Source organism: Coenobita brevimanus, chromosome 74 (assembly GCF_032717465.1).
Source record: "Coenobita brevimanus isolate Jiangsu-jjx chromosome 74, ASM3271746v2, whole genome shotgun sequence".
NCBI lineage: Eukaryota > Metazoa > Arthropoda > Malacostraca > Decapoda > Coenobitidae > Coenobita > Coenobita brevimanus.
The window spans coordinates 8,236,380-8,263,231 of record NC_137027.1 but is presented as its reverse complement, the minus strand read 5'-3'; the positions used below and the strand labels follow the sequence as shown (position 1 = coordinate 8,263,231).

The following is a 26,852-nucleotide window of genomic DNA, read 5'->3' as shown; positions in this document are numbered from 1 at the left end:
CTCATATACCTCTCAACTCCATCCCTCCACCTCATCCTCGGTCTACCCCTCCTTCTCCCTCCCTCCACCTCACCTACATACACCCTCTTAGTCAGTCTTTCATCCTCCATTCTCTCCACATGTCCAAACCACCTCAGTGTATTTCTCCTAATCTTTTCAACCACATCCACATCTACCCCACAACGTTCCTTGACTTCTTCATTCGTCAACCTGTCCCTCCACGTCACTCCACATGCTCCTCTCAAGTAACTCATTTCCACTGCTCTCACTCTTGACTTGTTCCCCTCTTGCAAGGTCCACGCCTCGCTTCCATACGTCAGGGTAGGGATCACAATACCATCATGCAGTGACTTCTTAACTTCCATGCTCACGTCCCTATTTCTCATCACTGCTTTCAGTGTACCAACAACCTTTCTTCCCTGCTGTACCCTTTCATGTACTTCATCCCCCAAAAGATTTTCGTAAATGGGACTATTTCTCAAAACTGCCGAAATGTCGGATCTACCGAATAATCAGCTGCCGAATAATGGGACTTTTACTGTATGTAGAAAGGAAGAGTGGTGAAAAGATTAGTAAGAAGTTGAGAGACAGAAGAGAGAGTTATATGTAGAAAGGAAAAGTGGTGAAAAGATTAGAGTGGATGAGGAATTTGGAAGGAATTTGAGTGTCAAGTGGAGGGAATGTAAGAAAATGTTCTGGAAAGAGGTAAGGAGAGTCAGACAGAGTGGCAATGAAGTTACTAGGGGAGTGAAAGATAAAAATGGTAGATTACTAGTTGAGAAGGGAGAAAAAGTGAGCAGATGGAGGAACACTTTAATGAAATGCTGAACAGAGAATGAAAGTAATGCAAGTATAAGTGGCTGGGAGAAGGAGGGAAGTGAGAAGACAGGAAGGAATCAGTAGGATGGAAGTTGTGGAAGCACTGAAGAATGTCAAAATGGGGAAAGCCCCAGGAATTAATTGGTGGTGTGTGTGGTGAAATGCTGCAGCATGGGGGAGAGATAGAAGTAGAATGGATGTGGAAGATGTGCAGATTGGCCTGAGATGAAGGTAAAGTCCTGGAGGATTGGAAGTCGGGTATAATTATTCCTTTGAAAGTACCCTCGCATCCAACACAGTAATATTGTCATGCACGGGTCCCGTATTGGACCAAAAACGTGTTGGACAAACAACAGAGCTTATGGGGAAAAATGAATTATGTAGGCAACCCTAGGAAAAGTCACCCTAAATTCCTACCATATACCTATACATATATTGGTACTACTGTAATTATAATAAATGGTACTGTACTATGAATGATAACTAACCTTTTAGGATAGTGTTGGTGGGCTTGCTGGGAATGGAATGTGGTATCTGAGGTTGTAGGTAGTCCTACTGGGGCTCCAGAGGATGGCTGCTGGCATCACTAGCAGGTAATGGCTGCTGCTCCTCCTCAACCTCCCTCATAAATCCTGCGAAATCACACTCAGAATCACTATCCTCGTCCACATCCATGGAAGGTCTTGCTTCTGCCTGTCCTATCACTCTTCTTTCTTCCTCCTTTTGCTGGAAAATCTTGTCTTGGTTTTTTATTATGGACCTCAAGCTGGCTTCTTTCACGGCGTAGGCCTTGGCGATGTCCACATTCCTCTCCTCTTTCTTCTTCCTCTCAATGATTTCTAGCTTGGTGGCCTGAGGGAGGTGCTGCTGCTTCTTGGGGTCCTCAGAAGGCTTCCTAGGCATCGTGAGCAGGGTAAAATGCAGTAGCAAGGGCAGAAAATGCAGCGAGAAAAAAGCACCATCCAATGCAACTTATGCGACTGAGTGGCGCTGTGGCATGAGAAATTTAAACAAAACCACGTGAGAGCAGAAGCGTTTTCAATTGGGCGACATCACGATCACGTCACAATAGCGGACGGGGGAGGCTACTTGATTGGAAGTTTTGATTGGCTGTCAGCGTCACAGGAACGTCCAGTATGACCGTGTTGGACTGGGGGTGATCTTGCTAGAGGCGAACGCTGCGGATTCCGCCCACTTCTCGGAGCTCCATCCGTGTTATGCTAAAGAACCCATGTTAGTAATTAAATTGTATTAAATCGTACTAATTTTTTGCTCTCTGTGCTGGACGCGAATCGTGCTGGACAAATGCATGTTGGACAAGAGGGTACTGTACAAAGGGAAAGGGGAAAAAGAAGTGTGTAGTAATCATAGGGGCATTTGTCTTCTTAGTGTAATAGGAAAAGTATACGGTAGGATACTTATTGACAGAGTTAGGGAAATAACTGAGTAATTAGTTGGAGAAGAACAGGGAGGCTTTAAGAAGGGAAGAGGTTGTGTAGATCAGATATTCAATCTTAGATCTTTAGTGGAAAAGTGTCTAGAGAAGGGAAAGTTGTGTGCGACCTTCATGGATTTGGAGAAAGCACATGACAGGGTGGATAGACGAGGATTATGGAAAGTACCGTAAAACAACGTAACTTTGGACAGCGCCCAAACTTCGGACGTTTTGCGAAAAAATGTAATAATTGAAGTTTATTGGAAGAGAGTGCGAATTTGCAAAAAAATATTGATATGGGTAGGTAGGGTAATCTTTAAAGATTATTATGTATAAGTCCTATTAAACTAGCTTGAATATGTGTGGGTGAAAAAAATTTATGAATCAAATGGTAAAAAAATCGACATTTTTTAACCCTGCAAAACTTTGTTCACACAGAGCAGTTTCAATTGTAAGAACGTAATTAGTACGATTATATGTGGAAAAGTGTTGTAAGTACTGGGCAGTAAACTATTTTAAAATATATACATGCATCATCTTGCTATGACTGTTTTAATGAATATCTCTATTTAAAAAAAAAAAAATCCTAAATTCGGACAGACAAATTACTGGAAAAATACAGACAATAGGTGTGTGTGTGTGTGTTTTACAAGCACAGGCCTCATAGGAAAGTGTGTGTGTGTGTGTGTGTGTGTCTGTGTGTTTAATTCACCGGGTCGGTCAGGATCACGTGATGGTTTTGTGATCATCGGCATTTTACCCTCCCGGAAGAGAGCTGAGAGCTCATATAGTCCGATCTAAGGGCAAAGCCTTGACCTTCACACACGCACATACCCATCCTCTTGTTCGAGGAGGACAGTGACCACTCGCTTTGTCAGTGAAACTTTTTTGCATCCCGAGCATGGCGCGAACCTCCGTCTTAGCAGATGCTAGGCGAGAGCATTACCACTGCACCAGCGAGCGGAGTGTGTGTGTGCGTGTGTGTGTGTGTGTGTTTTTAACCACAGGCCCATTTGGGATGTTTGTTTCTGAGTGTGTGTGTGTGTGTGTGTGTATGACTAAAATGTGTAGCTCGTTAATACATTCCATGGTGCCTTCATAACATGTGCCTGTGTGTGCGTGTGTCTATTGATTTGTGTGCGTGTTAGTGGGTGTCATTGGAACCAGTAAGAAGTTTTTAACATTATATTATGTTATTTCTGTATGCATTTGTTGAGTCAGTGAGGTAGCTACTTGATAATTAAGTGAAGTTTTGTTTAGGAAAAAGAGATTAGTTCCCCTTACAGTTTGGAAAATATGCATTGCATTTTCATATAATTTTTTCGTCTGAAAAAGTCAAGAGTGAGAGCAGTGGAAATGAGTTAAGAGGAGCCTGTGGAGTCACATGGAGAGACAGGCTGACGAATGAGGATATAAAGGAGCGTTGTGGTGTGGCTGTGGATGTGATAGGAAGCGTTATGAGGAACACACTGAGGTGGTTTGGCCATGTGGAGAGGATGGAGGGTGAAAGACTGACGAAGAGAGTGTATGTGAGTGAGGTGGAGGGGGGAAGAGGGAGGGGGAGGCCGAGGATGAGATGGAGGGATGGGGTGGAGAGGTATATGAGAGAGGGGTGTGTGAGTTGGGAGCAGGGCAGTGAAATGGTGAGGGACAGGGCGACTTGGAGGCGATTTGTTTGTGGCCACCCCAAACGGGATTGAGGCGTCTGGCAATAGATAGAGATAGATGTTTACTCTGGCAGACCTGGGGCAGCGAAGAATGAGACGCATCGCCCGGTTTTGTACCACTTCAAGTGATCGAAGCTAAGCTGGGTGGACAAGAGAGAGAGGGATAACATGATAACCAAGAAGTGTGAGAATATATATAACAGGTAAACTGATCGAGCAATGGGGATGTTAACCCCATACGAGTCACAAGTGAGCGTGTCAAGGAGTTTAGGTCTGCGGTGGAAGCCGGTGCAGATAGCACAGACATACTGGGAGGGGTTAAAGAGGGAAAAGAGAGGAATTCCGAGGTAGGTATAATCCTGGACTACCTCAAGATGAGAGGCAAACTATGAGTGAGGGATTGAGTAAACAGTTTGGTTTTGGCAGTGTTCATGATCAACCCACAAGCAGATGCAGCCTGGCTGAAGAAGTTGAAGAGTGACAGGAGAAGGGGAGTGGATGCAGATATCATCAGCATAGGTTAAAATCAGAAAGGAGCCAAGGATAGGTCCTAAAAGACGGAGGAGTCTATTCATGAGAAGACTAAAGAGAATGTGGCTGAGTACTCCATCCTGAGTTGTGGCAAAATTGAAGTGTCGGTAATCACTGACCGCCTCGCCAAACAGAACCCGAGAGTGGCGATGCATGGGGCAGGTAACTTTCCAGCCAGCAGAAGAGGCTGCCAGGTGGGCAAGTTCGTCAAGGATGACGTCACGGTTTGCGACGTCGAATGCAGGTTTGAGGTCAGTGAAGGCTGTACAGGAGGAGGATGTGAAGGCAAAAGCCAAAGAAATGAGGAGAGGGCTGGTCCTGAAGAAGATCGCAGAGCCTTGCTAAAAGAATTCTCTCGAGGACTTTGCATATGCAGGAAGTTAGGGAAATGGGGCTGAAATCAGAGGACCTATAGGCTTAGGGACGGGGGTGATGGTGTTACGGGTCCACTCTGGAGAGAGACTGCCTTCATAAAGACTGAAGTTGAAGAGTGTAAGTAAGGGATTGCAAGGGACCTGACTGATGAGTCTCAAGATGACACAGGTGATCCCGTCATCACCCAGGGCAGTTGCAGTGCCTTGCAAAAGCACAAGGCGCAACTCATCACTGGTGATGGGGTGATCATCAGGGGGAGAGGGCGTGAAGCGAGCCTCTGCAATGCGTGCTAGCCTGTTTCCGCTAGCAGCCGAGAGGCGAGCCTTGATGGGGGGAGACAGAGATGTCAGTTGAGACTGGGTGGACCATTTATCAACTAGGTTGCTGGCATATTCCACAGGATTGTGGAGGAGAGGAGGGGAAGGAGACTCACAGGACTGAACAACTGTTAACAAGCCTCCAAGCCCTAAATCGAGGAGTGTGTGTGTTAATATGCTGGAGAAAGGCATGCCAGTATTCCTGGCGCACACTGTGTTTGAGGTCGCTGGAGGACCTGGTTGCAGTGAGATAGGAGTGGAGGTTGCCAGTCGTACGGTCAGCAAGGTAGGCAACTGCCGCTCACCTCACGTCCTCCTCGCTGTCACGTAGACGGCGATCCCGTACCCACTCCCCAGCTTGGAGAGCAGAGGATTTTTTGTGGTTGACTTGCAGCAAGTAATGATCATAAAAGATCTGCACTACGGTAATTAGGGAGATGTAAAGTTCAGTTGATGTGGCGAACGAATGACGGCAAACCAGGTGGTTAGCATGTCCTTGAAAGTTGGTTGCAGCGGAATAGGGATATTAGCTTTTTTTCTTGACATGGCGGTGCTGAGAGTGCAGGATGGAAATGGAATATGTGGCAAGGATGGCATTGTAGTCGGAGATAAGAGTATGGACAATGTCAACCGTGACATCATGTTATACCACCCTTATAGGACGAGATCGAGATGGCCTCCCCCAACATAAGTGGGATGACGAGTGGATAAAGGATACAGATGATGGTTATTGGAGAAGTCATGGAGATGATGACCAGCAGAAGAGACACGGGAACCCCCAAATGACGAATGAGAGGCATTAAAATCGCCCAGGTAAAAGATACGTGAGGAACGGAGAGTAGGTAAAGTGGTAGGGTAGGATCACCCCCAACTGGACTGAGATAAAGGTTGCATATATACAAAGAGGCACAGTTGACAGTGAGCCGAATATGTGAAAGAGGGAGGAGTGAGAAGAGGTATGCGATTTGACAGTGCGATCGAATGTGAGTAGTGACGAAAGTATGTAACCAGGCCTTGGCCAGAATGGGTATGATAACAATGGTATCCCCGGAGCCTGGGTGGGGGTTTGGGTCAACTAGAGTGAGGGAAAGCTTCCTGAAGGCAGATAACAGCAGGGTGATGAGACGAAGCATAATGAGAAAAGTCAGCCATATTTTTGAAATAAATGAGTGTCTCCTGAAATAATTTTCTTTTTCTGTAAAACTACACTTACGTAGTCATTGTTATGCTTATATTGTTATTATAATTTTCTTCAACAGTTGTAAATATTTTTTATATATCTATCAATATGATATGGAAAGTTAGATATACTGTGAGCATTAGAGTAATTAAAATAAGAATGCAGGAAATGGGACGCGGCGTCAGGTGATTGTAAACACTGGCGAAGTGGTCCAGCCAACGCCTCCCTTTTCACTGATAAAAGGTATAGTTACACCTCACTTGGACCAGTCATACCTTGTCTGCTAGACTAGAGTGTCACGCTGCCATCACTCTGACTCAGAAATGTAATTAACTCTGTGGAATATATATTTTTCCTGGTTGAGTATTGTTTTCCTGTCAGGCTAAGCCGTCATGACAAGGATTGGATATAGTACGGTATGTTTTTTTTATTTGCCTTATTGAGTATACAGCCATGGATAAATGACTGCAGGTATCAGTGCAAGGAAGAGATATGTGTTTTTTACTAGTATGATGTATAGACCATGTCATATCGTTCAAGCTCTACGGTAGCTCATGGTCATTTTCCTCTCTAGTTTGACTATAACAAAGCCTTCGACATTGTCACCCATTTGATACTCACTGACAAGCTGAGGTTACTCGAGGTCAGCGGTTCCTTGCTGACCTGGATCTCTGACTTCTTGTCCGGCTGCACCATGCAAGTGTCTGTCTGGCTGTACCAGTTCCTCAAGAAATGTTCTCAGTGCTGTCCCCAAGGGAACCATTCCAGGCCCCTTGCTCTTTCTGGTATATAGGCTATAAACTTTTTATCATCATATATATATATATACTTTCCAAATGCAAATTCTTTGCTGACGACATGAAAATTTACCTGAAGTTATGTCAAAACACCTGCTTTTTGTTAGCTGTAGATATAAGTACATGCCAGAAGGATATAAATATGGTGTGCAGGGTTGCCGAGTCCTGGGGTTTACGTTCCAGTCTCAACAAGTGTACTTTACCACGATGTCAGAGAGGCTCAGTAGATTGGAACTCCATTTGCACACTTCAGCAGTATCACATGAACAACACCAATCTCTCTGTAGAAACTACACATAAAGACTTGGGTATATTGGTTGACAGTTCTCTGTAATTCCACATACACATAGGAACTACTTTAAAAAATGCAGCAGGCCTGGCAAATAATTTATTGAAATCCACCCTCTGTCGTGACCAAGATTTTATGTTGACGCTGTTCAAATCCCACATCAGACCCCTCCTGGAGTTTGGCTCCACTGTATGGAATGCAGGGTACCATGGTGGCCTGAGGCTTCTGGAGTCTGTACAGCGCAGATGGACGAGCAAATCAGTTATGCAGACCGTCTGAAAAATCTGGACATGTATTCTGTAAATGGGAGACTGATGAAAGCTGACCTTATTAAATGCTGGAAAATCTTTCATCACCGGTCCTCAATTGCACTGCATGAACTTTTTTTCTCTTCCCTCATTAACTCACACTGGGGGCCATAGATTCAAGGTGGCCAAGTCCTACTCTCCAGCTGAGTGTAGATGCAAGTTTTTCAGTATCAGATGTATAGACCTCTGGAATTCTCTGTCAGATGATGCTGTTAGTGCTGACTCAGTTGCATCATTTAAAAAGTCCCCCCACTCACAGCTAGGTCACATATTGTTTGATTATATTGAATAAATACGATTCATAATTTGAAGTCCCTCTAGCAGTGTAACTAACCTGCATATGGCACAAAACTCAGCCCTTACTCTATTGTCTATTCTGGTGATGATGTGTATAAGAAATGGGTCTGGCATACCAGCAGGTATGGACTGTCCAAATTCTTGAAAAGCAGATTCCTGCTAAGCCATACTGTTAAATTGTAATGAGGTAGCCAACCAGGTGAGTAACCCTTAGATGATTTACATAAAGTGAGGTGATTGTCTTGTACCAGTAGTTATGTTTGGTAGATGTAAAGTTTCAGCTCATAAGTTTGCAAAGAAAAGAATATCCTGTGCTTTTTGGAATTGACTTTAATTGCTGGGGGTGGGGATGGGGGGAGTGTCCTCTTAGAAACACATTGAGGTGCTTATGGAAGTGTGGACAGAAGGCAGGGAAATAGAGTGGCAAGAGGCTAGTGTTTTAAAGAGGAAGAGGTGCTGTAGGTGCCGTAAATTCCATCACATTTCCGATTTTTCTCTTTGTGCTTTTGGAAAATTAGGCTAATGTCTTGAGTTCACAGCAAATGACATGTACAGTACCGTACTGTATATGTGGCTAGTTAAAAGCATCATTGTCAGTTGCTGCAGATTCACCAGACAGATTTTCCAAGACCTGGAAGAGAAAATCAGATGTGACAGGGGCACTTGTTGATAGTAGTACTGTACTTGGTGATATTTGCAAAGGAAAAGTAGCTGCATGGCAGAAGAGAGGTTGCATGGTACTGGTATTTAAATGAGGTAGTTGGCCAAGGAAGAGGAGCAGTTGAGACTGCATAAAAGATGTGTGTGTATAAAGAGCAACCAGGCAGGGTTAGCACCTGGAAGAAGACCAGACATAAGGGAGATAGATACATAGTCCAGTACTGTAATTAGGGCCCGAGAGAGACACCATGGAGTCCTGGTAGTAAGAAACATTATGATTCCTCAGCCCTTGATCCTACTGACAGTCCTCCCCACCCCTTTGAGACAGAAATGCTGTTATATCTGATGATGTATTGGTATTCTGCTCATTGTGCTTTAATAAATGATCAAGAATAATGAATCTGGATTATCTAGCTAATGCTGAAGAATACTGTACATTAGGAAGATCCTGGCTTGCTCTCTGGACCCCCTTTGAGCTGGACATCTGGTGTTTTGGACTTATGGTACTGTTAATTTTCCCCTCTCTCTGGTGTTTTGATACCATTAACACCCTCCTTTCCTGGCCCTGGTGTATTGGTAACATTACCTCTGCATTCTCACAGGCCCTGGTGTATTGGTACCATTAACATCCCATTCTCCCAGCCCCAGTGTTTTGGTACCAGTATCACACCTTCTTCTCCTAGGCCCTGTTGTTTTGGTACCATTAACACTCCCCCCTCCGCCAGTCCTGATGCCTTGGTACAATTACTTCTTCCCCCTCCCTAAGAGGCCTTGGTGTTTTAGTACTGTTACCTTCCCCTTCCATCTCCTAGGCCCTGGTGTTTTGGTACCATTGCCTCAGGTGGTGGTGACCATCATCCACTCACTTGATGTAGTGCTGCCTGCTTCTTCCTCAGCCTTTATTTATTTATTTATTTATTTTTTTTCTGTGGCTGCCCTCCTCTCTTCCTATTTCTCCCATCTTTCCTGTCTCTTCTTATTGCTTTTCTTTCCTTTACAGGTGGCTTTACATTGAGTGACAAGCCAAATGGTTTCCTGTAAGCCAAGAAACCGTTTATAACGCTGGGTGGTAACCATATAACCAAACCATACGTGCTCCCTACGTGTCAACAAATGGGTCAGTGGAGGGTTAGTGCCCCTCCCCGTAAAACAAATAACTCAAAGTCAGTGGCCACCCCTTACGGGATTATGGCATCTGGCAATTGATTGTTTGATTGATTTGCCGCCCCCCCCTCCTGTACCTTTGTGTTTTGGTACCATTACCTCCACCCCCTCCTCCTAGGCCTTAGTGTTTTAGTACTGATAAGACTCTCCTCTACCAGCCCTGGTGTTTTGGTATCATCGACACCCCCTCTTCTATCATTCCCTGGTGATTTGTACCATTAACACCCCATCTCACGGTCCCAGGTGTTTTAACACTATTAACACCCCCCCTTTCCCAGGCCCTGGTGTTTTGATATTAACATCCTTGGTGTTTTGATACCAGTGGTGTTTTGCCACTAACACCCCCACCCCTTTTCCCATTCCCTGGTGTTTAGCCATCGGTCCCCCTCCCCATTCCCTGGTGTTTTGCCATTAATTTCCTTCCCCATTCCCTGGTGTTTTGCCATTAACTCCCCTCCCCATTCCTTGGTCTTTTGCCATTAACACCCCCTTCCTCCGGGCCCTGATTTTTTGACATCAACACTCACCCACCCCTTCCCGTGCCTTTAGCTACTATGGTGGTACCATTCTTAAGTGGCAGTTTGGGTGGGGCACGAACCTCTGTACAGTGTTGCCACATGTTCCATACCCGCTTTGTGAATGGCTCTGATATATGTAATAGGCATCACAATAAGATAAACACATAAGAATATAATGGTAACGTGTGTATTATAATATATGAAAGAACAGTAAACGTATTATGCTTAAAATATTTATACGGCAATACAGAAACATGGCATAAATATTTTACAGTGTTCCTTAAAAAAAAGTAGTCACTTTTATTGGCTGTTACTGTATTTCTGGGGTTGGTAATAATGTCACAATTATGATTATAAGGTAAGGTGCAGGAATATAAGTAAAAATATGTCAATTTCTTAGTAAAAAAAAATAATACATTAAACTCTCGTGAGCGGCAACACTCACTCACACCCAGTCCCACCTGGCCAGAGCTTCCTCAATCCTAGGCCTGTTTGGGGACACCTTAAAAAAAGACACGCCAAGACTTTTACCTCCTGGGTGGTGTGGAAATAAAGTCAAATTTACAATACGTACCTTATGACGTAAAAGAAAATAACCAAAATGTATCCTAAAATACCACAGACAAGAAAGAGAGAGAGAGGGGGGGGGGGGAAGGCAGACCAGGGGCAGTGTTGAGTGCAGCTGAGTGAGAGATGGAGGAAGGGAGGGAACGAAGGAGGGAGAGAGTGATTGAATGAAAACAAATCATGACGCCACAATAGTGAGGTCATCTGGCGCCATATGTAAAACAATAATATAATAAAAAACAAAATAAAGAAATGAAAGCACAAGTTTATAAAACACATAAAAGAAACAAAATTCCCTAGGGTGACGCACATCTCCCCCCAGGAGAGAGAGAGAGAGAGAGAGAGAGAGAGAGAGGGAGGCATCGCGGGTATGGAAAACGTGGCAACACTGTACAGAGGTTCGTACCCCACCCAAACCGCCAGTTAAGAATGGTACCACCATAGTTGAAACATTGCATGCGGTGAAGGATTGTTGAAATGTGACTGTGTGACCTGTAGATGCCAGAGCAAAGCCAACCCTTTATCCCCATTTTTTAGGAACAAAATTCTTTTTCTGTGTTAATTATTATTTAAACAGAGCTTGTAACTGTTGGGTATATGTTTCATGTTTAGGGCATTGTTGTTCTTGTTGCCCAAAGTAGCAACAGAAAGCTGCAGAACACTCAGGGGATATGAAGATGATATTGTAGGCAATATTTGTGTATGATATTAAGATGGTAGTTAATAAGAAAACACTAGATGAGAAAAAAAATGACTTGTTTTTTTTTCGATTAAGATAGGTTTGGGAAGTTAAGACTTATTAAATCAGGCTTGACTAGGTAATATATAGTTAGATTAATTTAAAAGTAATTTTGGGAAGTTAAGACTTATTAAATCAGGCTTGACTAGGTAATATATAGTTAGGTTAATTTAAGAGTAATTATATTCTGCTGTTCTTGTGTAGTTTTCAAGGTAAATTACCATAACTAAATTTGTTGAGGTTATATGTATGGTACTGTAATTGACCAAGTCTTGACTGACATTTGAAAGGAAGTCAGTATTCAGATAGCAGTCTAGCATACACTAAATGTCCCTCTGTACTTAATTTACAGATAATTGGAGGGTTTTCGTTAGGATTACAAGTTCATAGCTGAATGGACTTAAAAAAAAAAAAAAAAAAAAAAAAATGAGTTTTAACCCCATGACAGCTGCCCCCCCTCCCCACCTTCATAAATATGCCCTCACTTTTTTTTCCCATCTTTTGTTACACATTATGTTCTCAACTGTTGTTTATCTGCAATATTGAACTGTACATCAGTGCTGTAAATGGTTCTCTTCTGTGCTATGTGTTTCATAATATTTCTTATTATGCAGGTCAGACATAGAGGACATGGTATCCCCAATGGATGACCAGGACAAGCTTCTGGATGAGGCAATGGGGGCAGTGCGTGGACAGGCCTTTCAGATGAAGCGATGCCTGGATAAAGGACGTCTTATGGATGGACTCAAGCATGCCTCAAACATGCTGGGAGAGTTGCGTACATCACTCCTCTCACCCAAAACCTATTATGAGCTTTGTATCCTCTTGCACTGAAGTGTGATTATTTTTCATTTGATATCAGGTTTGTGCTTGCTGCAGATACCTACTCTTCTAACATATTGGTATACCAAGATGTGAACTGTGTCCATGTATATGGATTATAAAGAGATATTAATTTTATCAAAAATTATTTTCTTAAGAAGGAATGTTTTTTAGTTTATGGACCTAGAACCTTTTAGTTCTTTCTCTCTGTATAAAGAGGCTTTTTTATTTGCTTAATCTTTCATTGGAAGATGTTTCCTTTAGCTATATAAGATTGGCTGGCATTTACCAGAATAAAATCTTCATTTTGTATTTGGAAGGTTATCCTTGTCATCTCTTGTGGCATTTCTCCTTCAGTAGGGTTAGATATGGCATTGCCTTGCCCTGCTTAAGTCCACTTGCACAGCAACTTATAAAGTATGAAGCCATACTGCAGATGAGTAAGGTTACTCTGAGAAACATCAAATACCATATTCCAGAAATAAAACTAAGGGGAAAGCAAATAAACAGATTAAATGTACATACTCACTTTTCACTAATTACTGGTATACTATACCAGGCATTAGTTTGTGCTTCCTTAACTTCCTGCCCCAGACATGTGTATATGTGATGAGCTGCGACACTTGGAGATGTATCTAATAGATGAGTTCCAGAAGGGCCAGCGTGTTGCAGACCTTTATGAGCTGGTGCAGTATGCCGGAAATATCGTCCCTCGCTTGTAAGTTACTCATGCTGGATTTTTTTTTTTTTTTTTTTTTTTTTTTCTGATGTATTAGTAGCTACCTGCTACAATAGTTAATTATCCAGAGACACTCTGCAGCTATAATGTTCACTTCAGTTTGTAACTGTAATCATTCCAGAATGTGGTGGAAAGTTGTATGTCACATAAATCTTTTGGGGGGGACATTTGTGGGGAACTTATCTTTTAAGTCTTCTTGTTTACATATCCATTCATCCATCATCCAATCCTACGTTGCCCCATGAGGAGCGTAGGAGCCCAGGGCTAGGCAGTTGGTCCTGACACTGTACTACATTATAATAAAGTCATTCAGTCATGGGTATGCATGTATTCTATAAGGTTAGAACTTTTTTGACCTATCATGTAAGAGATATGAAAAGACTCAAAGCCAACAGACTTCAGGGTTTGAATTTGCCATCTTTGACATATTAAGTAAGAGATATGAAAAGATTCAAGCCAACAGACTTCAGGGTTTGAATTTGCCTGATTTATGCAGTTTTATTACTACATTATAATGTTTAAGATGGCTCAGAACCCAGAACAGGAAGACTGCAAGCATCTCGGGTCTCATCCTCGCTGAAGTCGTTAAACTGGTTCAGCTCATACATTACTGATAAGTTATTTTGTATATTTATTACTTCTGTTTATTTAGCTTCTGTTGTAAAACAGTTTTACTTATTTCACTTTTTATATCACACTTCTGCTAAATTATTAAGCCAGTTACTATACTGGCATGTATATTCTGCAGTACATTAGCAGTTAAGAAGAATATGTATGATGCTTTTACAGTTTCCTCTGATTCACCACTGTTGTGTACATTGTGTTATTAATTTTGTGTTTTGGTGTAAACAAAAATGATCCAGTGCAATATCTGATGTGTCCAGGTACTTGCTGATCACAGTGGGCCTGGTGTACATCAAAACTAATGAGAGCTGCAAACGCGACATCCTGAGGGACCTAGTGGAGATGTGTCGCGGTGTCCAGCACCCCCTTCGTGGCCTCTTCCTGAGGTGACACATTCACTGTTCATCTTTGTAATGTGTTAAGAGCATTTCCTAGTTGTCCTGTGATGTTAATTGATTTGTTACAATGTTTAAGTTGATAATATTAGTTTACTAAACATTTCTGTTTCTGTGTTGTGGAAATATCTCACAAATTCAGGGAAGTACCCTAGTCATTCTGTTTAGCTGAGTTCATTATTGGTTTTAGTATGTCAGTATATTTAGATAACCTATTAACCCCTTAAAGAGCTCATTGCCAGTCTTTAATGTACATTAAAGTACATTTTACTTGTTATATGTTATAGCTCCAAAACAGCTCCTTTATAGCTCCAAAAATGTACTTAGCAAATGATACCCCCCCTTTATCTGATGTATTTTCCCATGGTGAATAGTGTCTTATGGTGGTACCCAAAACAAAATCCTGAATTTTTTCCTTTTCTGTATGCTGTATTGTTGCAGAATCTGTTCAGAGGCCAGATTTGTTAGTGCACTTTGAAGTATGGCCATACTTTAACCAAAATACAATACAATGAATACAGTACTGTATCCATATTAGGATGGTATGTAACTCCTGTTCGGATGCCTTTTCTGTTTTATTTGGTTATTACCAGAGAGGGGGGTGTGAGTTGGGAGCAGGGCAGTGAAATGGCGGGGGACAGGGCGACTTGGAGGCGATTTGTTTGTGGTCACCCCAAACGGGATTGAGGCGTCAGGCAATAGATAGATAGATAGATAGACCAGACAGTTACTCAGCCTGAGATTTTTTTCTTTACATGGACAAGTTAAATATAATTGTCATTGGACTCCTTCAACACACAGCATTGTCTGTTTGTAGCAAGAATAAAATATAAGATGCATCATTGGTTGAAAGGGTTAAAGAAATGTAAATTGGATACTAGTAGCTACAGGTATATGATGTACTTTTTTTTTCTTTTTTTAATAAATAAAATCATAGCTTTCCTTGTGACAGGAATTACTTGCTTCAGTGCAGCCGCAACATTCTTCCTGATGTGGATGACCCAGCATCAGGAGCCAACACTGAGGATCACCCTAGTGGCACTGTAAGCATACTTAGTTCCATTAGGGTCATATTCTTGTGAACTAAGGAAGCATTCTAACACCTGTGCAGCTTTTCTGAAATACATTATCAACATAATAGGTGAAAATAATGCAAAAGAAATTGCTTACTGTGAAGTCATCTCATACATACATACAAACATACATCATCATCATTATCATCATCATCATTCACACCTCCTTTCCCACCCTAGGGCAGGACATACATCATCTAATCCCGTGTTGCCCCATGAAGAGCGTTGCCAGGGGCTAGGCAAGTTGGTCCTGACATTTAAGATGAGAGTGACCAGCCTCACTCATCCCTGAGTGGCATTACATGAGCAGTAAATTCCAGCCACCCCTTGGATATATACCAACACAGGTTCAATCAGATTAGAGTGCCTTAACTACCCACCAAACTACCAGGTGCCATAGTTTGGTTATATGGTTACCACCCAGCATAGTAAGTGATTTCCTGGTTTACAGGAACAATTTAAAATAAATATCAGTGTGATTTATCTACACACTTTTAGGATTAAATCATAAATCACAAAGGGGAAGGCAGTCCTCCAATTTTTGCTAGGCCACCAGTACAGTACTGTCATACAAAATGAGATAAAGTTTGAGCTTTACCTCATTGCTGATTGCATTTTGTAAAGTGGAATATGATCTAATCATGTCTTGTCCTCACAGGTGATTTGAAGTTGACCTGTATAAAATAGAGGCTTGCCTGCGCCTTTGCACACCCAGTTTTAATAATACCGGTACACTCAAACTTCGATTTAACAGACCTTCATTTAAGGGATTTTGGATTTAAGAGACTCCATATTCCACCTGACAAACAAATAGGACCATTCAAAAAGTCCACTGCTTAAAACATTAATATGTTTCTTTATACAGTACCTGTAAAATAATATTCATAATCATATAAATAAGATAAGTGAAACAATCATTGTATTTCATAATAAGATTGTCTTTATACATGGTAAAACAATGGACATTTTCAAGTAAGAGACATTTTCAAGTAAGGGACAGTTTGATTCCCCATTTAGTCCCTTAAATCGAGGTTTGAATGTATATCTCCTCCTGTTGGATTCAGATTTCAGACAGCATTGACTTTATTCTAATGAACTTTGCGGAGATGAATAAGTTGTGGGTGAGGATGCAGCACCAGGGCCACTCACGCGACCGGGAGAAGCGTGAACGAGAACGCCAGGAGCTGAGGATTCTTGTCGGCACCAACCTTGTCAGGCTCTCACAGCTGGAATATGTTGATGTGCACCGTTACAAGAAGGTATGGGTGGTTTAATATTTTGCATATACAGTCAACCCTTGGCTATCACGGGTTTTGCTATCGTGTTTCATGGCTATCACGGACAGGTGAAATGCAACACGATTACCTTTATCGCGACCTCAAATACTGCTATCGCGGACGATGGTCGGCCAGAAACATTCAAATCGCGCGGGCTCCGCCCATGCGTATACTCGCGTCATGATTGGCGCGACGTCACAGGCTACCCGAGCGCTGATTGGCCCAAGACATGGTTACAGTTACCCATCCTTCCCGCCAAGGTTCAGAGAGAGTCAGCGTTACCAGTCGACAGCAGCTATAGCCGTGAAGACCTATTGTTCAACCACAATGGCCACCAATACCCCATCCAACCCTCCTACCATTGGTGCACGTAACGCGGCTAACCCAGGACGGCAAGTGAGGAAGAGGAAAAACCTGCTTTATGCTCAGAAACTGGAAATTGTGCGGCTGATCGACGGTGGTGAGAGTAAGTGCAGCGTGGGGAGGAAATTTGGTATCAACGAGTCCACGGTCCGAGGAATCTACCAGAAACGAGAGCACATAAGGAAGCACATGGAATTGGTATCGTCAGAGGGAGCCAGCAACGCCTTGCGGAGTCGTAATCAGGTGCTCCTTAAGACAGAACAGTTGCTGGCCAGGTATCTTGATCGGCAGGCACGGAGGAACCAGGCGGTGGAGACGCTTGAGGTCATGGACACAGCCAGGGAGATATATGTTGGGGTTGCAAGGAAGCTGGCTATTGCACAACCACCATTGTTTGTGGCCTCCAAGGGATGGGTGGATCAATTTATGAAACGGCAACGGATTAAGAACAAGAAAATCAGTGGTGAGGCAGCAAGTGCAGACATGGCAGCGGCTAAGGAGTATCCCGACTTTTTTAAGCACGTGATTGAGGAGGGCCAATATACATCTGACCAAATATTCAACATGGATGAGACGAACTTCTTTTGGAAAACTATGCCCAGGCAGACATTCATCACAGCCAACTCTGCCCACGTACGAGGAAGGAAGGCGATGAAGTTACGGTTCACCCTCTTGTTTGCAATGAATGCGTCAGGAACATGCCGCCTTAAACCAACAGTTATTCATTGTGCTAAATGTCCACGGGCCTACAAGCGACAGGATATGAGCAACCTGAATGTGCACTGGATGTCTTCAAAGAAGGGGTACATGTCGGCAAAGCTGTTGCAAGATTGGATGAAGGAGGCGTTCATTCCCCAGGTCAAGAAGCATTGCGCCCAAAACAACATCCGCTTCAACATTCTGTTGCTGCTGGATAATGCCCCAGGACATTCACCTCTACTGAGGGATGCAGACCCTAACATCAGAGTTGAATTCTTGCCACCCAGCACGACATCATTGATTCAGTCTCTGGACCAGGAGGTAATATCTGTGGTCAAGTCTGCCTACTCGCGACGGCAATTCAGGATAATGAGGGAAGCTACCAAGGACGCCCAGCTCATCCAGCACCTAGTGGACAGTGATGGTGATGATGATGATGATGACGAAGTGCAAGGTGATAGTGAACATGACAGAAAAGTGTTTCTTTACTGGAAAAAGTACAATATTAAGCAAGCTGTGGACTTAATGGTGCAATGCTGGGATGATGTGACACAGAAAACAATTCATCACGCTTGGCAAAATATTTTGGAGGGGCTACCTGAGGACCGACGTGGGAATGTGGCAGGTGAGCCACAGTCTGTGCAGGCGGAGATTCAGGCAGCAGTGGAAGAGGCACGGCAAATTCCTGGGACTGGCTTTGCTGACACAACGGAGGACGACATTCGTGACATGATTCAGCCACCCCCTGTTACTGCAGCCGACATCCTAGAGGAGGAGAATGTGGCAGAGGAGGACAGGAGTGAGAGTGGTGAGGAGAACATCGGTGGTGATGCTGGGAGTCGTGGGGGACTCAGCATAGCCAACATAAAAGAAATCATCGACTTGGGTGTAAGGCTACGTCATCTCATCGAGCAAGATGTTAGCGCCAACAGTGAGGCAAATTCTTCGGCGATTATGAAGGCACTGGAAGGTTACCACCAACAATACCATGCCCATATCAACAACCTACAACAACGCCAGATAACAGACTTCCTACGCCGTCGCAACGAGGCTCAGCCCAACCCACAGCCAGGACCATCCCGTGAGCCTCAGGTGGATTCTGATAATGGAGCTGACGACTTTGAAGGTTTTGAGGGTCCCTTCCAGACTCCTGATGAAGCTGATCAATTCCTAGACGAGATAGAACGTCGGAGGGGTGGCCAGTAATACTCCACCCCAGCCTCGGAACCCCTTCAACCCACCCAAGCCCCTCATCCTCTCCAAAAATGTTAAGTAAAATGTCTTATTACAGTTAATTCTGTTTTATTTATAACCTTTATGTACTGTACTGTTGTTAATTTGCAGCATTGGTTTGTAATCCCAGGTATTTTAGTGAAGGAGATGTGAAAATAGGGTAAGGTTGGGGTAAAGTTGGAGGTCGGGGAACCAATTAGAATTTTTCCCATTAGTTCTTAAGTATGGCTATCGCGATTTTGGCTATGGCGGGTCGCCTAGGGTACCAATTACTCGTGATAGCCAAGGGTTGACTGTATTCTGTTTGTATTCTATGTATGATATTGTATAGTGTACTTTACTGGGGAAGGTGGAAGTGTCCATCATTCACTCACTCAATGTAGTGTGCATTATGGTCTCTACAGTGAGTGACAAGCCAAATGGTTTCCTGTACCCAGGAAACCATTTACAGTACTGCATCAGATGGTAACCATACAACCTGGGTTTCTGGCTGGGTTAGGTGTCCTCCAGATACCCTTACCAAAAATCACCAAATTATGACATTCATTTTGGAGAATCTCGGAGGGCCAAATACCTACCCATACCAAATGGGCAGATTTGCATGGCCGTGTGAAATGTGAGAGGTGTGAATGAGGAGAGAAAGAGGGTGGAAGTGGTGAATGTGTTTAAGAGTTCGAGATATGCCGTGATGGCATTGTGTGAAACAAAGATGGAAGGGTGTGAAGTGGAGGATTGGGAGGGTGTTGGGCATGAATGGGCGAGGAAGATGCAAGGAAAGAGTTACTTTGTTAATGAATGAAGTGTGGCAGAGTGGAATGAGAGATTACAAATGTGTCAGTTCTAGATGTATGTATGTCAGGTTCAAGTTGGAGAAGGTGAAAGTGGCAGTGTAGAGTATGCATCGTGTAATGACGAGCGAGACAGAGACAGACAGGTTTTGGGATGAGCTGGGAGAAATGCCCATGAGTTATGTAGTGATTGTAATAGACGACATGAATGGGAGAGTAGGCACTGGTCCCGTGAATGATGTAATGGGTAATAAAGGAGTACCAGGAGAGAATGATAATGAGATGTGAGTGAAGGACATGTATCAGGAAAGGAGACTGTGCACTTGTAATTCTAATTTCAAACACAAAGATGCACATAAACATACAAGGTACTGAGGGATTGGAGATTGTGTTGAAAGGGGTGTGATTGATTGCGTGCTTGTAGAGAAATCAATTCTGGATAGTTTTGCTGATATGAGGGCAGTGAGAGGATGACATGGAGGTTTGTCAGATCATATGGTTGTGGCATGCAAGATGAAGCTGAGAAGAGTGAGGTGGACCAAGAGAGAGAGAGGAGCTGTCAGGGAGAGAGACTGAAAGACGAGAAGCTGAGGATCAAAGAATTGGTAGATGCATACACTGGCAAAGTAGGGGAGGAGTTAGAATCAGTGAATTGGAATGAAATGGATCTGGACAGTATGTGGAATGTATATAGGGATTGCTTAGTTACGAATGATAAAGCGGTGTGTGGTATGGCAAGAGTAACAACAAAGATCAAAGGTATGGCATGGTGAGATGAAGAGGTTAAGAGAGCAGTAGAGGAAAAGAAGAAGTGGCTTGAGTGGATACAGAATCGGGGTTCAGTTGAAATAAGAAATGAATATATTGAGAGCAAGAAGCATGTAAAGATACTAGTGAAGAGGAAGAAGAAGGAGGTAAATGATATAGAAAGAAAAATGAATGCAGATTACTCTGAAAATAGGAAGTTGTTCTGGAAAGAGGTGCAGAAATGTAGAAGTGACAGTGGAAAGAATTGTGAAAGTGTGAAGGATGTAAGTGGTAGATTATTAACCCATGGGGATGAAGTAAGGACCAAATGGAAAGAATACAGTATTTTGAAAGTCTGATGAATGTGAGTGGAGAGGGCAAAGAAACTGTTAACATGATTGGTTTCGGGGGTGTACAGAGAAGGGATGCAGTGCCAAGATACGTGACACTCACAGGGGTGTGGAGTCGGATTTAAAAAATTCCGACTCCGACTTCTACTCTGACTCCAGGAAATTTTAAGGTTGTGACTTCGACTCCAACTCTAACTCCGACTCTGACCCCCCTCCCCCTCCCCCTCTTCTGCAGTACAGCAGTAGGCATACTTCATTAGTTACATATTTTCGAGTTTACTTCATCCATGTTATTAGTGTATATAATATCGTAAATTCACGTTAAATCAATATTCCCACAAAAACATCCCACATATTGCTTGTTTGAAATGTCCTTCCACAAGAGCTCCCACAGAAGCCAATTTCTCCCACAAATTTGTGGGAATTTCCCACGAAGTGGCACAACTGGCCTAGCAGTGCACCCAAGTACTTTACACGAGAGTTGATCACGTAAAGGAGTCAGAGTCGGATATATTTTTACCGACTCTGACTAAACTCCAACTCCAGCCAAAAGTATCTGACTCCTCGACTCCTTACTCCGACTCTGACTCCACACCCCTGGACACTTACAGAGGTGAAGAATGCTGTGAAGCAGCTGAAATAATGGGGAAGCAGCTGGAGTTTATGAGGTGTATGCAGAGATGATTAAGTGTTGTGGAGAGAGTGGAATGAATAGGTTGTTAGAGATATGTAAGAAGGCATAGTTGAGTGAAACTGTGGCAGCTGAGTGGAAAAAGGCAGTGATTGTACCCTTGTATAAAAATAATTGTGAGTGAAATGAGTGCAGGAATTATCGTGGCATAAGTCTATTGAGATTGGTAGGGAAGGTATATGAAATAATTATTACAGAGAAAGTATGACAGATGTGAGAATTTCTAGTGAGTGATGAACAGGGTGGTTTTAGGAGTGGCAGAGGATGTGTGGATGAAATATTTGCAGTGAGACAGATAGTGGAGAAAGCGTGTGAGAAGGACTAAAAGGTGTTTATGGCATTTATGGGTCTGGAAAAAGCATACTACAAAGTAGACATAGAAGGATTGTGGAAGGTTTTGCACATGTATGGTGTAGATGGTAAGCTGCTAGGTGTCGTCAAGAGTTTTTTATAATGGTAGTGAGACATGTGTAAGGGTAAATGGGCATCAAAGTGAATGGTTCATGATCATTGTGGGTGTGTGACAAGTTTGTGTGATGTCCCAATGGTTGTTCAAGATATATATGGATGTGGTGATGAGAGAAGTAACAACATGAGTAATGGAGAGATGGATGGTGTTTGTAATGAATGGTGATGGATGGAGTATCTCAAATTTTGCTGTACATTGATGATGCAGTGCTATTTGCAGATACCGGACAAGAGCTTGGTAGACTAGTGTAAAGTTTTGTAGTTGTCTGTTAGCGTCGTGCCTTGAGAGTAAATGTTGAAAAGAGCAAAGTGATGGTTATTGAGAGAGGTGACCTCCAGTGTGGTGTTACAGTGAATGGTGAGAGACTGGAACTGGTGAGAGAGTTCAAATATCTGGGTACAGTGATTGAAAAGAGAGGAATATGCACAAAAGAAGTAGAAAGTAAAGTGACACAGGGAAGAAAAGTAGCTGGTGCTATGAATGCCTTGATAAGGAACAGAGGCTTGAGTGTTGCAGCTGCACGAGGCTTACATGGAGTGTTAGTGCCAACTTTAACATACACGTGTGAGACATGGTGTGACACGAAAATGAAAAGTCAGGAGTAAGAGCACTGGAGATGGGACTGCTGAAGAATATGTGTGGGGTCCAGAGAGTGGATAGAATATGGAATAATATGCTTCGTGAAAGATGTGGAATGAGGAAATCTGTGGATACTGGAATCAAAGAGAGTGTACTGATATGGTTTGGTCATGTGGAGAGAATGGATGACAATAAAGAGGTGAAAAAGGTATATCTGAGCAAATTTGAAGGTGGGAGGAGGCGAGGTAGGCCAAGGAGAAGGTGGAGGGATGTGGTGGATGAGTGTGTGAGGAAGAGAGGTATGGAAATTGGTGAGGCTAAGGGGCTGACAAGAGACCAAGCTGACTGGATGAATTTTGTGCGGAGAAATGCATAACCAGGGATTTGGCACCCCTTTTTAACATGACAGCTTTCAAATTGGCTCTAGTAGGTAGGAATATGTGAAGCTACAGAATGTGATGAAATTTTTTGGCCTGTCTGATGGAGCCAGGATTCTGGGGGCTTGAATGATGAGTGAATGGAAGTGTGGCATATTGAATTGGGCAAACTTTGACTGTCTGGATGTTGCTACTTCTCACTTTGCCCTGGGATGGGAAAAGAGATCTGGATGGTGATGGTGATGTATTCTCTGTAATGATAATAATGCTCTGTGTGAAGATGGTAATTGATGAGACAAAAGTAAAATACTGATGAACAGGGATGGAGTGATTGAAAATATCTGTGAATCAAACAAAAGCATAGTAATGAATAATAATGAATAAGAACTTGTTTTGACATCACTGCTGAGAAGTTATTAGATGGAAGAAATTATACCTACATACTGGTACCAATAATGAAATTTTTGCAAAGAATAAACAGTTCTGGATCAATTTGGACTTTTTTTCAGGCATGTCATACCTTCACAATGAATAATTTTGAGATGAAATGAGAACTGTATAACGTTTTGAACAAAACAGACATAGAAAAGATGTTATGGTAACTAGGGTACAAAAAGTAGGAACAGAATGGATTCAATAAGAGTATTTTTCGTTTAGTAATGTGCTCAAGAGAAACGTATACAGTGAGAAATTAAGCTTTTTATTTAAACTGTTGCTGACTAGAAAGATTTAAAGAATGGTGAGTGGAGTCAGAAGGATTAGCTGTGTGTGAGAATATTGAGGTTCAAGTAATTGCTGATTGTGTTCCCTAATATGCTTCCCTCTTCTTTCCCTAGATGGTGTTACCTGGAATTCTGGAGCAGGCAGTGAGCTGCCGTGACCCGCTGTCCCAGGAGTACCTTATGGAATGCATCATTCAGGTCAGAGGGCACCATAAGGTTCATTGAGCCATATTTTCATGAGACTAGGAAGCATTCTAACAGCTCTTCCCTGTCAGTTTATTTTGTGTGCTATACATTACTACTCTCATGTATGGTATTTGTGTCTTGCTAATTCTAACATAAATTACTTAAATACTAAAGCATGCAATATATTATAAAATAAATTTGCAGAAATGAACTGGTCAGGGAGAGCTGTTGTATTACAGTATAAAGGTTCTTCAGCTGACCAGCAAATGAAAATAAGTTCTTAGGCTGGTAAAGACTGGCTGTATCATATATCGGTATATAATAGATTGTGGCAACCGATGTATTCATATAGTTAAGTAACTTGTTGGAATTTTTCCTTTTTTTGTTTTGCTCTTCTCTATACTGTGTTTCTGCACCATGCTTAATTTTTTTATTGCATTGTGTTTACAGACTGCTGTATTTTGTATTCATTATTTAAATTATGTTCAGTATTTATTTTTTTATATCAACAGGTTTTCCCTGATGAGTTCCACCTGCAAAGCCTAAGTGCATTCCTCAAAGCATGTGCAGAGCTTCATGCAGAGGTGAATGTGAAGAATATCATTATCTCATTAATTGACCGTCTGGCAAACTTCGCCCACCGGGAGGATGGTTCAGGCATCCCAGATGACATCAAACTCTTTGAGATATTTTCAGAGCAGGTCTCACAGGTTATTAAGGTATGTTGCAGAATAGGGGAAGTATTTATAAACCATATTAAGCTTAAGCTGTGTTTGTATAAAAGGGTGTAGGCAGTGGGAGGTCTCCCCTTTCTAATAGAATAATCACTCTGAGAAGGCAGTCATGTAGTCATTTATTTATACTGTACTCTGTTTTTTAATTCAGTGTTCAGCTATTAATGACTGTTTCCTTGGTTTGAAATTCAGTGTTCAGCTATTAATGACTGTTTCCTTGGTTATGTCCTCTGCTGTTTAATAAATAATACTTTTTTTTTAAATTAACTGAGATGTTAAGATACATTCCAGGCACCTGTACTCAGGAATTATAACAGCTAAGATTCAGTTTTGTGCCCCCCCCCCCCACACACACACAATAAAATTCTGGCCGCACCCATGCTTATATATACAACTGTCTTGACACATACAGCTACCAGACTTTACAGTGAAATGAAAGTGAAGATTAAAGTGAAAAGTATGATATGCAAAACTATCTATCTCTCTGTCTATTGCCAGACATCTCAATCCTGTAAGGGGTGGCCACAAACAAATCATCATCATGCCACCTTGTTCCCTGCCATTTCACTGCCCTCCTCCCAACTTACGCCCCCCCTCTCTCATACACATCTCCACTCCATCCCTCCATCTGATCCTTGGTCTCCCCCTCCCTTTCCCCCCCTTCACCTCACTCACCTACACACTCTCCTTGTTAGTCTCGTGCTTCCATCCTCTCCACATGGTCAAACCACCTCTGTATTTTTCCTAATGCCTTCTGTCACTTCCACATCCACACCACAATGCTCCTTCACTTCTTTTGTCAGTCTATCTCATCATGCAACTTCACATGCTCCTCCCAAATAACTCATTTCCATTGCTCTCACTCTTGACTTGTTTTTGTCCTTCAAACAAGGTCTAGGCTTCACTTCTATACGTTAGAGTTGGTATCACAATACCATCATGCAGCATCTTTTTTTACTTTCATGCTCACTTTCCTATTTCTTATCACTGCTTTAAAAGAACCAGCAGCCTTTCATCCATGTTGTACCCCTTCAAGCACCTCATCCACCAAACTTCTATCCTTACACATCACTACCCAAGTACTTTAATACAGTATACTCACATTTTCTGTTTCCTCATTATCCAGCCTCACTGTACGTTCACTGACTTCATTTCTCTCGAAGACCATAACTTTACTCTTCCCTACATTCATTTTTAGATTCCATTTCCTACACACTCCCAAACTCATTTGCCAGACCTTGCATCTCCCCTTTGTCTTCACTTAATAGTACAGTATCAGATGCAAACAATAATACAGGAAATTTCCAAATGCTGCACTCTCTCATTAGGACAGCTTCAACATCCACTGCCCTACCTTGTATCTCCTATATATCCCCATCCATATACAAATTGGTCAGCCATGGAGACATGACACATCCCCATGTCAATCCAACATTCAGGTGGAAAAATTCACTCTGTTCATTATCACGTGCACTGCAGCCCTAGCTCCCTCATGCATCCTCTTCACGGCATTCAGCAACTTCCCATTTACGCCATATATACTTAATATTTTCCACATTACTTGTCTGTCCACCCTGTCATCATATGCATTCTCCAAATCCACAAAGGCCATATACAGCTTCTTTCCCTTCTCTAGAAACTTTTCCACTAAAGACCAAAGAATGAATATCTGATCTACACAACCTCTTCTTTTCTTAAAACCTCCCTGTTCTTCTCCAACTAATTCCTCTGTTATTTCCCTAACTCTGTCAGTAAGTATCCTACCATATACTTTTCCAGTTATACTCGGAAGACAGATGCTCTTATAATTACCACACACTTGTTTTTCCCCTCTTCCTTTGTACAGAGGAATAATTATACCTGACTTCCAGTCCTCCAAGACTCTACCCTCCATACTTTTCCATACCTTGTCTGTCATCACTTCATTTTTTCTTTCACTTTATATTCTCAATTTTTTTTTTTTTTTTTTTTTTTTTTTTTTTTTTCAAATCACAAATTCACCCTTCTCTTGAGTACTTTCTATTCCTCCACAGTCACGCCCGGATATGCCTCTAGAAGACACAGTATCGCTTCAAGTATCACTTGTTAACTTGGCCCAGAAATGCTACCCAGATGAGATTGGTTATGTTGACACTGTCCTCACCAACACACTAGCTGTCTTCACCAAACTCAATGTGGACAAGTAAGTGAGCAAGGAGAGAGGTAAGGAGTGGGAAGGAATGTAGGAGAGTTGAAACTGGGGAATCACAGAGGTATACCGATAGTTGACAGGGATAAAAAAACCTGATATGGAGTTAAGGAAAGAAGGAAAGGGTGTGGAG

General features: G+C 42.4%; 1 protein-coding gene across 1 annotated transcript in view; it reads left to right on the top strand.

The window, feature by feature from the left end:
• Window positions 1–6,514: 6,514 nt before the first annotated feature.
• Window positions 6,515–26,852, top strand: part of Vps35 (Vacuolar protein sorting 35) — a 40,703-nt gene continuing 20,365 nt past the window's right edge. The window contains exons 1-9 of the mRNA XM_080278644.1: window positions 6,515–6,567; window positions 12,278–12,480; window positions 13,080–13,203; window positions 14,109–14,234; window positions 15,196–15,286; window positions 16,381–16,575; window positions 23,726–23,809; window positions 24,310–24,516; window positions 26,565–26,713. Of these exons, the coding sequence (XP_080134770.1) occupies window positions 12,294–12,480; window positions 13,080–13,203; window positions 14,109–14,234; window positions 15,196–15,286; window positions 16,381–16,575; window positions 23,726–23,809; window positions 24,310–24,516; window positions 26,565–26,713 (1,163 nt within the window). The 5' untranslated portion in view covers window positions 6,515–6,567; window positions 12,278–12,293. The remainder of the gene's footprint in view (window positions 6,568–12,277; window positions 12,481–13,079; window positions 13,204–14,108; window positions 14,235–15,195; window positions 15,287–16,380; window positions 16,576–23,725; window positions 23,810–24,309; window positions 24,517–26,564; window positions 26,714–26,852) is intronic.